The 11,722-nt window shown below is 50.9% G+C and overlaps 2 protein-coding genes across 2 annotated transcripts; both read right to left on the bottom strand.

Moving 5' to 3' along the window:
- Nucleotides 1–709: 709 nt before the first annotated feature.
- On the bottom strand, nt 710–2,504 carry LOC117855022 (acyl transferase 7). The gene has a single exon (XM_034737297.2). The coding sequence runs from the start codon at nt 2,336–2,338 to the stop codon at nt 1,037–1,039; it is 1,302 nt and encodes a 433-aa protein (XP_034593188.1). The 5' UTR covers nt 2,339–2,504; the 3' UTR covers nt 710–1,036.
- Nucleotides 2,505–6,667: 4,163 nt separating this feature from the next.
- LOC117854703 (uncharacterized) lies at nt 6,668–8,135 on the bottom strand. Its single transcript, XM_034736928.2, has 5 exons — nt 7,934–8,135; nt 7,762–7,861; nt 7,589–7,659; nt 7,358–7,478; nt 6,668–7,054 (listed from the first exon to the last, which is right to left on the bottom strand). The coding sequence occupies exons 2-5, from the start codon at nt 7,790–7,792 to the stop codon at nt 6,849–6,851; spliced, it is 429 nt and encodes a 142-aa protein (XP_034592819.1). The 5' UTR covers nt 7,793–7,861; nt 7,934–8,135; the 3' UTR covers nt 6,668–6,848.
- Between the last annotated feature and the right edge of the window lie 3,587 nt (nt 8,136–11,722).

Genomic DNA, 11,722 nt, shown 5'->3' on the forward strand with positions numbered 1-11,722 from the left:
CAAGCAGACAGTGCAGCTGGTTAATAAGGAGCAGATAGGCTGGAGATGGGATCAGTCAGATTTTTGATTCTGTGCCAACTGCAAGGTTCGCATCCTGAATCTTTTTCCAGCCAGGTTTTTATTAGTCTGGTCTCTGCATACTGACTGATCACTGATCTGTGACTGGAGTTAGATCCGACCAAAGAATCCAGAACAGAACAATTTATGTCATTTCTGACCGAAACATTAACCTGACTGGGAAGATATAAATAATACGGTTCCCTGGATGGGGAAACGATTTGAAATCCGGCCATGAGCTCGTTCTCTGCTCGATCTGCGTCGGTCATTGCGGTTGCCCTGTCGGCGCTGCATTGCAAGTGGGCAACTGCAGCATCAGATGCCTTTGTCTGGCTGACACTGGGGAATTTCTGCTTCCCTGTTTCTTTTGTCACCGAAAATACGAGCGGAAGTCCTTCTATTGGAGATCAGAAATGGACTGGAAGAAAGAGACTGAAGAATGTGTCAATGTACTAACATCCCTGACTGATGCTACCATTGATCTGCTGAGCAGTGACCAGTGAGCACGCAGTCATACTACCAGCATTGGACATAAAACCTGGAGCTCTCTTTTTTCTGAAAGAGAAAACCTGGAACGCTCAACGGAACAATAACTTCTTTAACTAGCAGCTGTCAATTAGTTCATAGTATATACTAGTAGTATGATCCAAGATAAAAATAATAATTCAATATTGGTGTAATCAGGTGGTGGCTTCCCACCAAATGCAAGTACAATTCAGTTCCCCAAAACCTTCCTGAATTCAGGAGTTCAGTTATTCAGGCGGTGCTACGCACACATCGCTAACCAACACCACCCATCCAATCCCACCCATTAGTTAACTAATACAATACCAATCCCCACATGACACCAACAACCATTTCTAATTACCCGCCTAATCACGTCATTAACCTTGATCACGAGCTTCCTTTTCGCCTTCGGCTTCTCTCTGATTGACTCGCTCTTCCCTCTCCTCCAGAGAAGAGAGAACAGACCTGTTCATCAGTTCATGTCGAGCATGCCCTCGTGGAAAGCGGCGACGCGGTCCGGGGTGACGCACTGCGTGATAAGCCGCGCCCCTGGCTTGTGGACCCAGGGCTTCACCAGGATACACGTGGCGATGTAGTCCAGGTTTGTCAGCGGCACGACGTGCGCGGGCGGGCCCCACCCGTAGTCCACCTCCGCGAACCCGAGCCGCGTCCAGTCGGACACAAGCAGCGTCCGGTAGTCGGAGGTGATCTGGTAGGGGTCGACGCCGCCGGCGCCCATCTCCCCCGCCGCCCACCGCGTGAACTCGGCCGGCATGCGCCGCTTCCCGTCCTTGATGATCTTGACCACCTCCGTGACGGAGGAGCCCGCCACCTTCCCCGCCGGCGCCGACACGCGCATGATGTAGTAGCAGTTGCCGTAGAACCCGGCGCCGCCGTGCGGGAGGGAGGCGTGCAGCATCGGGCGCGCGTTCATAGCGAAGCATAGGTGGACGGGGGAGTCCGGCTCGAACCCGGCGGCCCGGGTGCGGCTCTGCCACGCCTTGGCGATCAGCACCTCGAACGCCGAGCACCAGCCGCCGCCCGCGCTGTACTGGGCCTTGAAGTGGTTGATGTAGTCGGCGGAGATGTCGATGGCGAGGTACTCGAGCCGCTTGGCGCCGTCGGGGGTCGGGAGGCCACCTACCATGGCGCCCGCGGGGTCAGGGATCGCGTCGCGGCCCCACTGCGGCTCGACGGACACGACCTCCCCGCCCCGCGCCAGCTCGCCGACGGCGTTCATGAACTGCGCGGCGCCGGGACCGTCGGCGACCGCGTGGCTGAACCGGAACCCGACGACGAAGCCGCCGCACGCGAAGGAGGTGACCTGGACGAGCAGGACGAGCGCGCGCTCGTCCTCCTCGCCGGCGGCGGGGGTGGGCGGGAGGACCTCGTCCTTGGGAATCATCAGCGGGGCCTCCAGGTAGTCCACGTCCTCGAGGCTGCACGCCGCCGCGGCCTCCGTGAACCACACGCCGGCGTTGCTGCAGTCCACCGCCTGCTGCGCACCGTCCTCCGAGAGGACCAGCCGGCCGGCCAGCGGGTAGTAGTGCACCAATGCGCGAGCCAGGGCGCGCTCGATCGTCCTGGCCGGGCTCGCGGAGGCGTCGGCGACGGCCCGGTCGGGGGCCGGCTTGAACACGTGGAGCGACTCGATCAGCGCCATCTGCGTCGGGTACCGGTCCAGCCACGAGAGGCGGAGCGGGCCGGCCGGCGTGGGCTCGGCCGGGACCACGCGGCGCGCCGCGAGCCGCTCGATGGACTTCGCCGCCGCCATGAATCCCGGAATGGAGTTGGTTCGAGTTGCTGGATGGAAGGTCGGAGGAGGGGGCGGGTGGGATGACCAGGTAGCTGGAGCTGGTGGCTGCTGGTGCTCTGCTCCCCCTTTGCTTGGCTTTGATTTGATTTGGTTGTTGGCTTGACTGGGCTCGGAAGGGAAGGGAGAGCGTATTTATAGGTGCGTGGACCGGGGCATGGTGACGAGGATGAGAGTCGGATGGGAAGGCGTCGGCTGGCCCACGCGCTCGGGATTTCTGCTCCGGCGACCGGCGGAGCGGAGTTGCTGCGTCGGGGTCAGAGGAGATGGTGCCAGCTGCCAGCCACGGTGGAGCCGAGCTGGGGCTTTCCAAGCTTTATCCAATCCCAGACTCGTGCTCCGGGCACTGTACCCTCGTGTGGGCTGCATCACCTCATGCTGCTCTCAGCTTCTTCGTCTCCATGCGACCATCCATTCCTACTTCTACTTCTGGACCTACATTGATGCACTCCATTTCTGAATATAAATCTGCATTGTTCATTGTCATTCTTAATTTCATATACTTCTTGCAATTCAAATTATATACTTCTTGCAATTCAAATTATAGATCGTTTTAACTTTTCTAGGTGTTTGGTGTAAGTTTGCGGACGGCACTTACAGCGAAGCTTTGCAATAGCAGGGTACAAGCACTTGTGTTGGTTCAGTTGTTCCTGAATTAGCATGGACAATGCTAGCCTTATAATTACTGATTACTCCATTTTAGATATGATGATCCTTGGCACTCGGCAGTTGCTGAAAGCCTGAAACTGATTTGTTATACCTGCCTGTCTATTCTGACACAGTGACAGAGAAGAGACGATCTATGCTTCTCCAAGTTTCTCGGAGTATATGTTTTAATCTCCGGTACTTTACTTCTAAAGTCTTTCCTACAGTACCGCGTCTCTTTCACCATCACCTCTGAAAGAGATCTCCCAACAGGAAATGACTCGGAGCTGAGACGTATACGACGACGCGTTCCGGGGTGAAGTCACGCTCCCATACTCTTTGCTTCCTCCAAGCAAGGCACGAAGAAACGGAAGCTACTACTGGCCAGGTCCATGGACACGGTCCAAACGAAGGCGCGTCGTCGCCGCCGCCACCACTTATACCATTCCGGATCTGAAATTTCCGATTGGAGAAGCGATCGATCGAGTGGTATAACTGGTGGCCAATCATCATTTCAAAAGAGAAATATTCAATCATCTGTCGAACGGATTAGCGAGATAGGGACAAGCTGCCGCTAGTTTAGGATTACGCGTGAGAGGAGAGCGTCGTCGCTAAAAAGAGCGAGGAGAGAGCTGGTATAAAGCGGCAACACGGAGCGGTTAGTTTATTGAGGTCGAGCTGGGTGCGTGCACGGTAAGCGCCCCCCCCCCCCCCCCCCCCCCCCCCCCCCCCCCCCCCCCCCCCCCGCGGCAGCCGGAGCTTTCAATCAGCATGCGGTTCATATGCGCGCACGGGAGTTTGGAGATGATGGCTCCATAGCTTTGCCTTTCGCTTTTTGCCTTTTTATTTTTTAGCGTCAAGTGTGTGGGGCATCACAGGCCTTTTTCAAGAGCTAGGTTGCATATTGCATTGAGTGGGTGGATAAGCAGTGCTCTCTCGTCTTTTTGACAAAAAAAAACAACTCATTCCATGCCCCCCCCCCCCCTCCCCGCTCCTCCTCAGGATGACTCGGGCGGAACCTCGAACGCCCGACGCGGCCGCCCCTTCCAGCACCGTTTCCCCTCCTCGCCGCCGCTTGAGCGGCTGCCGGAAGCCCGCGCGGCCGCAAGGAAGGCAGCGGCGAGGCTCCATCTCTCCTCCTCTCCTTTCCTCCCCTCGCGCTCTCTTTGGTGGCTGCCTCGTCCATGGCAGTGGTGGTTGGCTCTGGCCGTCCGCGCCCAGATCCGCCCAGGGAACAGCCGGGTCTGCACCCTCAGTTGTTGGATCTGCTACCCCGGGGCCTCAGCACGTCGGGGAGATGAGGCGGCATCCGCGGTCGGCGCGCGGCGTGGCTCGGCTATGGTGGTCCCGGCTGCGTCAGCATCCACGGCTGGCGCACGGCGGCTGCTCTTCAGGCCGCAGCGGCAGTGCTCGGCTTCGGTGGCGCGTGCGGGCGAGCCACATTGACCGGCTGCGGCGGTGCCTAGGGCGGCACAAGGTGACCCAGCGGCGGCGCACCGACACCCGCGGCAGATACGCGGCGTCACCCAGTGGCTCCAAGGGGCTGGCATCTGTTCTATCTGCGCGGCACAGTGTCGGTGGCGCCGCGGTGGTGCGGCCGACAACGGTTTGCTCAAGCGTTTGTCAGCGTCCCCATGGTGGTGTCGTTGGCTGCGACCATGCAAGGGCTCACCAGCAGCGTCATGGTGGTGGGGCTGGAGGTGCCGACCGTCTCTTTACACCACGGTGTCGATGCGGGTGAAAACTCATCCCTCCTTTGGGATGGCGTCCACGACGCTATTGGCGTCATGTCCTTCCTGAAAGCGACGTTGGGCATCTTTGGCGCAAACCTTGGCTCCTGTTTAGGGCCAACGACATGGATGTTGGTCTTCCTTGTCAGATGAGGCGGGTGAGAACCCAACCCAGTTTAGGCTGGCATCGACGACGTCCTCGGTGTCGTGACCTTCTTGAAAGCGATGTCAGGCAATTCCAGCAAGGAGACTTGCTTCGGCGGTGGCACCTAAAAGGTGCTTTTCTTTCTTTTCCTTTCTTTCTACTTTCCTTTTCTTTAGAAAAAAAGATCCGGTCCGTGGTGTTGGTTGTGTGGTGGCTCGTGTTGACATCCCAATCTGACCGGACCGAATTCGTGGAGGCTCGTGTCGATATCCCAATCCGACCGGGCGGAGTTTCGTGAGGCTCGTGTCGATATCCCAATCCGACCGGGCAGGGTTGAGAGAGACTCGGTTGAAGTCCCAATCCAACCGACCGATGGTGTGTGGTTGAGTAGTGCGTTGGCGTTGTACGGCGTGGGTTGATGTCTTAATCCAACCGACCGGTGTTGTTATTTGTTGTTTTGCCCAATCTGAGCTTATTATTCTTTTTAATATAATCGGCAGCTCTCCTGACTTCTTTTTTATTAGTTTAAAAAAAAAAGATAATCGCAAAGAACAAATGGTAGCTTAATTTGAAAGTAAGCGCTACACAACTAGTTGCAACTTAGTACAAGCATGCAGAATGCGTGGGAGAAAGCTAGAAAAGATGAAGCTAAAGAAACCAAAAGAATTGTGTGTTAGTTTGCCCTGCACTTCGCACTCGTTTCGGCGGAACCCACACGCGTAGTCACGAGCGACCCATGTCGTCGACTCTCTTGAGGATTACCCCTCACCCGAACGGAACAAACCCTATCATTAATATAATGATCAGAAGATGAGTTTTTTTACAATACATAATACTAAGTTAGTGTTCGAAAATAATTAGTATAAAAACATCCTACGATCTAGATTAATTGTATACTACTGAAACTTCACCTCTGTATAGTATAGATGAGTAGTATAAGTATTATAAGGGTATCATGGTAGAAAAAATACAAATAGCATCACTATAATATTATTTTTGAAACTAGCGTAAAGTCTAAAAGACTTCCATTTGAAATATCACATTTTACAATGTAATAATTACTAAATTATCCAAAGTAGCGAACGGCTAGATCATATATATACTACTAGCAAGATGCTCGTAAGTTACTATGGTGAAATGTAGTTATATTTTGTAAATCTCGTGTATTTTTATATTTCTACTACTATATTTTATTATAACGGATCTCTATACATTTGCTACAAAATCAATAGAATTTTAACTTAACATACTTTTTCTACTCATACTTATTACACTTTTTATTTAAGCAAGTGATTCCTAACAAAAAAAATAGGTACAAGCATAATATACCGTACCATGCAACCATTCTAGCAAAAATAGGTACATGAGACGTGTTCATCACATCTAGCAAGTCATGTAGCATGTGCAGCACACGTTTTCAACACCGATGAACACACTCGTTCTTGTGCGCGCGCTTGTGTAAATATATGGGTATCCTGCCAAAGTGTCAATGATTTTGGTTCATTTTAGATGATCAATGAAACAAGATGGATGGTTCTTGATACGAAGGAGTTAAGTAAGGGAAAGTTCCTAGATATGACACTCAACGTCTTACCAAACACTCTGGATTTGAATTTCTTTAGAACATGTCAATTCTATGCATTTTCTAAACTTCAGATATTTGAGCCTCGGATTTGAGACCATGATCTTAGTATCGTTCGATGAATGTTCCCATATTCCCCTCTCAATCTTGTCAAGGAAGGTGAGCATAGTTTGGAGGCCCTTCTCATCTGAGAGTTACAAGCACATAGAGATTTATTAAAAAGTAAAATAATATAGATTGTAACAAATCAAACACTCTTTTGTAAGTTGCATGTCTTGTTAATTGCTAGCTGGTAGTTGTGTACAACAAAAATGATTCGCTTGGTTGCATCATTTGCTTGAGAAAAATCGCTTCATACATCGAGTCTACTCATTCACCGACGTATTTACTCTTTACTGCTGAGATTGTCAAGTGTGTGCTCAGAACTTCTGTTTTCTCTTCATGAAATACGCGCCAAGCTGAAATACTCTCACCGAGATTAGGTATAGTATGGCCGCAGGGATGACGTATAACAAGTGGATCCACAAATGCTTCTACAAGCTCTTCATTGTGAACCTTCGCAAAGTCATGGTCACCTGCACAATAGTATTCCGTATGTCAAAAGAGAGCACGTTTGGAACATGGGAGTACGACTTTTACATGAAAGGAGTTGAAACCCCAGCAGAAAGTAATGACGACTGAAGAAGTTCAGGCGTTCGAAACTATTTTTTGTTTCCCCTATCGCCATTGATTTAATAAACAACGCTAGCAGGAAAATGGACACTCACCACACACTGAAGTCGACCGACAAAAATTGTACAGACAAGAGACAACCAAGAATCATTAAATCTGTGGTCTTCTACAGACAGAGAGAGTGTGAAGAAGTATGAAGGATTTACCAATGAAGTGAAGCGACGGGCACATGATCTTGCTGTTGAACGCCCTTGCGGTGGCTTGGATCTCCCCCCCGGATATAACTATCACGCACTTCACCTTAGCAACCCCAGTGAAGGTCAACACCTGCCGGAAAATGCAGAGATGAGTTTGCAAAATCAAGCTACGACCGTAGCAACCGTGACAAGCAACAGACATCGCACAACCCGCTGAACATTTTGCTCATTTTACCACACCTGGCACCAAACGCCACAGCTCATTTTACCTATTCCTGGAGCCCTGCAAGCACTGCAGATACGACGGCGCCCTGGTAAGAATTTGGCATCCACCACGGCATTTACCCATCAATGGCGGAGGAGTGATCATGCACCATGCACAGGGAATTAGTAACGGGAAGGTAATCAAACACCTGGGAGAATCCTAGCAGCCCGTCTGATCATCAGCTCCTCGAGGTAGGAGAAGCACCTGTCAAAGTTCTTGCACTCGACGGGATCATGTCCCCCCGAGATCTGAAGCAGCGGAGAGGAAACTTGTCAGCAGCCAGCGTTGCTACTTGCTGGTCAATGCGATGGGGAACGGACCTCGCCGGCGAATTGGAACCACTCGTAGTAGGGCGGGTCGAAGACGCCGGCCACGGGGGACGGGCCGTTCTTGCTGGTCAATGCGATGGGGAACGGACCTCGCCGGCGAACTGGTACCACTCGTAGTAGGGCAGGTCGAAGACGCCGGCCACGGGGGACGCGCCCTCGGCCGGGAACGGCCCGTCCGCGAAGACGAGGTGGACGTCACCTCGGTGGGCCACCTCCCCACCACCTGCCGCCGCATTATCTCGGCGCTGGTTTGGAACCCGTGCAGGCACAGGAACCGCGGCCGCCGCTGCCTCGCTAGCGCCACCTCGCATCCACTCCCACCGCCCGCACACCAGGCTCCCTGCCGCCCGCCCTCGCTCCCCGCCGGCCGTCCGCTCCGCCAACCGCCGTGAGGCCGCTCCGCCCCTCCCTACTTTCCGCCGCTCCTCCCTGCTCGCCGCCGCCGCCGCCCACTCCCACCGGATCTGGATCCGGCGTGGGGCGCGGCTCCGAGGGAGGGGGGCGCGTGCCGGCCGGCCACAATTGTTTCGGTTTAACCCCTCCCTTCCCTCATTTTTCCACCCGAACCCTCATCTCTTCAGCATTTGGACGCATTTGGACTGCGGATTGATTACTAAAACGTTGGGTTTTTTTTACAAAATAATCATGACGGACGAAAAAAATTGGCAGAAGCGTTGCTTAGGTATAGATATAGATATACCACTAAGTAGTGGTATTGTGTACCGTAAAAGAGCTTCCAAAAAATAAATCAACATTTTTTACGGTTTGTTTTGAGACTAAATTGTGAGTTCTACAATTAATGATTACCAGTTTCATAGGAACATATGCTTTCTTTTGAGTCGAAAGGAATATGTATTATAAATGCAAAGGCAAAATTTAAATTCTAAGCTGTTCCTATTGATACATATAAGCACGAGCAACTAACTTTCAGCAATGATGACGATGATGTCAACGCAAACAACCAAAAGTGCACGCAGCTTCCTCAATGGCTGCTCCATTATAAGCTAGCTAGCTGGCTAAGCTACAAGAGTCAGAGATGCCGATATCATATTCATTCGTTCATACTTAACACATGAAACCGAATACGGAAAAAGTGGTTGGTGAAATGGCAAGCATCATGCCGATGTATTGTATTGTATGCTTTCCCTGTAATGGCGCATCCATCTGATCAATGAAATACAATCAATCTAATCCGTCCATCAACATGGCCGATTAGTTGGTCAGTGGGCTGCTAGCTAGGGTTATACTTAGCTGACGCTGGCAGTTTTTTTTTTATATGAACGTGACCCTTTTTTTTGTTTCTCTAATGTAGTATTATTTATTTGGCGCACCTGTGTTTGTGAAACCTGAAACGATTATGGTTTGGCAGAACAGTTGAAAAACAAACATCATGCTGGATTATTCCTACTCTGAATACCTTTTGGAATTCTTTGTCATAGTTAACTGCCTGAAACGACCTCGAGGGAAATGTGTGATTTAGACAGGCAATCTAGCAATCAGTTTGTATTATGCACAGAGAAGTAACTGTCAATCAATCTAGCTCCCACTCGAAAAAGGTTGTTAGCTAGCCGGCCTCTCTCAATTACAGCCTTGCGGCTCACCCCACTACCTAATCATTTTCTTCAGTTAAACTCATCCGCGGGTGAAGAGGGGTACTAATGGACCTACCACTTGGCACACATCTACACAAAAAAATCTGCCCAAGTGGAGCAAAACAATGATCACAGATTCGACTCGTGCATCTAGCTTTCAGCAAAATGTTGAAAAGTTACTGGCTCCCAGTTCATGCATCTGGTGCATTCAGCCATGTGTTCCTTGCTCTGAACAATGTGCCTGTGGCTGCTACAACTACAAGACGGCCCCCCACGGCTGCAAATGCGTTCATCCATGTAGAGACGGAGAACATGAGAGATAACGTTAAGAATGCATGCACATGCACCAGTCTTCAGCACTCAGCAGCCGCCGGCTTCCTCTGCAGCCTGCTGAGAATGCCGGTTGCTTCTGCCAACTGAAGTCCGGCCGTCTCGTCGTCGTCGTGCTTAAACTTGGATGGGTTTCTGCCTACCCAACTGATGCCTCCATCCTTCTGCAGTGCTGTCGGCTAGCTGATACCAATGTGTATACTTGCTCTAAAAGAACTCTGCCAGTGTGGCACGAACGCGAACAACTGCGCAAGCGGTCAAAAGTTTCAGCGTTAATTTGAGTGTCTCGTCGCTGTTGCGTTATACACTTGCGAGTGTATTGTCGTGACATTCATTTTTTGATTTTTTTAATTTTAACCCTTTGAAACCTAAAATTTTAAAATAACCCCTCTCGATCTATAGCCCCGTTTGGCGGGGCTTCGAGAGCGGCTTTTCCCGAAGCCCTGCCAAAGGACGCGGGACGCCCAAAAGGGCTCCGGCTCCGGTGGCGGAGCCCTGCGAATCCCGCTCTCAGGAGCCGTTGCGGGGAGGCAGAGAAAAAAACGGGCTCCCACGGCTCCTCCTCCTCATTTCCCACCCTTGCCCTCGGGGGAGGGCCTACAGGCAAGCGGAGGCACCTCCGGGCGGGTGGCGGCCGACAGCGACAGCAGGGGCGGAGACGGGCGGGAGGTGGACGACGGCGACCACGGGAGGCGAATGACGGCAACGGCGAAGATGGCCAGGAGGCGGGGGCTGAGGCGGCCGGGGGACCAGGAGCTGGGCGGTGGGGGAGAATGGATAGGGAAGAGAGAGAAAAATGGGAGGCTGGCGGTGGGAGGCTGAAGGAAGAGAAAAGAAAAGAAAAAGGAAATAGGAAGAGAAAAGAAGGAAAATAAATAGGAAGAAAGGAAAAAAAGAAAAGGAAAAGGAAAGGGTATTATGGGTATTTCATCTTATCTAGCCATTTTAAACTACACGGAAGAGTCATTTTGCCAAACGGTTTTCCAAAAGGGCTTCAGCTCCACCAGAGAAGTCACTTTACCAGAGGAGCTAGAGCCGGAGCCATTTTTAGAGGAGCCGAAGCCCTGCCAAACTAACCCTATATTTCTAAGAAGTAACCCTTTTAGTCACGCCGAGCTGCATGGCATGACTAATAGTTGAGTCACGCCACATACAATAGCGCGACTAATATGACACAGTGGCGTGGACAAAAAATGAGCGACGCGTGACAATGACATGATACGGGCGAGTCACGCCAAACCATCTGGCGTGACTAAGTCACGCCTGGGACAATGGCGCGACCAGCCCGTTGGTTGCTGGCTGCACTCGAAGTGCATAAAAATGCAGCTGATTTAGCCCTGTTTTGTCCTCTATTTTAATTAGTTAATGAGCTCTTAAATTTGTCAAACATGACAAGCATAATCTATAGAGTATATATATTCTATTTATAGTGTTTGCGATCCAAAATATGGTTTGCAAAACGAGAAATCCAATTTCTAAAAAAGCTAAGTGTTATTGGTTGCAGAGAAGTGTAGCGGATTGCTGGTACAGAAGAAGGAAGGAGGGTGGTCAAAAGAAGAAGAAGAAATAAAATAAATTGAGATGCATGTACCAACAGCATACCAATGTAAATAAACTCCTGATATCAAATTTAGCTTATGCACGTAATAGTTAAAAAAAATCAGAGAAAAAGCTAAACAGAACGTAATCTGCATGCAGACTACGATTCTACGAATAATCATTGTATATGTATATGTATGCAGCCATAGTTACTCTGTGATTTGCTCATGTTGAATTCTATACTCTGAAAATATTTATGCCTTAGTAGGTTAATTACTGAGGTACTAAATTTATTGTCTAGAACATTTACATTTGTGTG

Source organism: Setaria viridis, chromosome 5 (genome assembly GCF_005286985.2).
Source record: "Setaria viridis chromosome 5, Setaria_viridis_v4.0, whole genome shotgun sequence".
NCBI lineage: Eukaryota > Viridiplantae > Streptophyta > Magnoliopsida > Poales > Poaceae > Setaria > Setaria viridis.

Excerpts from the sequence above, each read along its gene's own strand:
- LOC117855022 (XM_034737297.2), bottom strand. The coding sequence starts at position 2,338 with ATGGCGGCGGCGAAGTCCATCGAGCGGCTCGCGGCGCGCCGCGTGGTC.
- LOC117854703 (XM_034736928.2), bottom strand. The coding sequence starts at position 7,792 with ATGATCAGACGGGCTGCTAGGATTCTCCCAG. Across the intron at positions 7,660-7,761 it reads GGCTGCTAGGATTCTCCCAG|GGCGCCGTCGTATCTGCAGT; the intron begins GTGTTTGATTAC and ends AATTCTTACCAG. Across the intron at positions 7,479-7,588 it reads GCTGTGGCGTTTGGTGCCAG|GTGTTGACCTTCACTGGGGT; the intron begins GTGTGGTAAAAT and ends ATTTTCCGGCAG.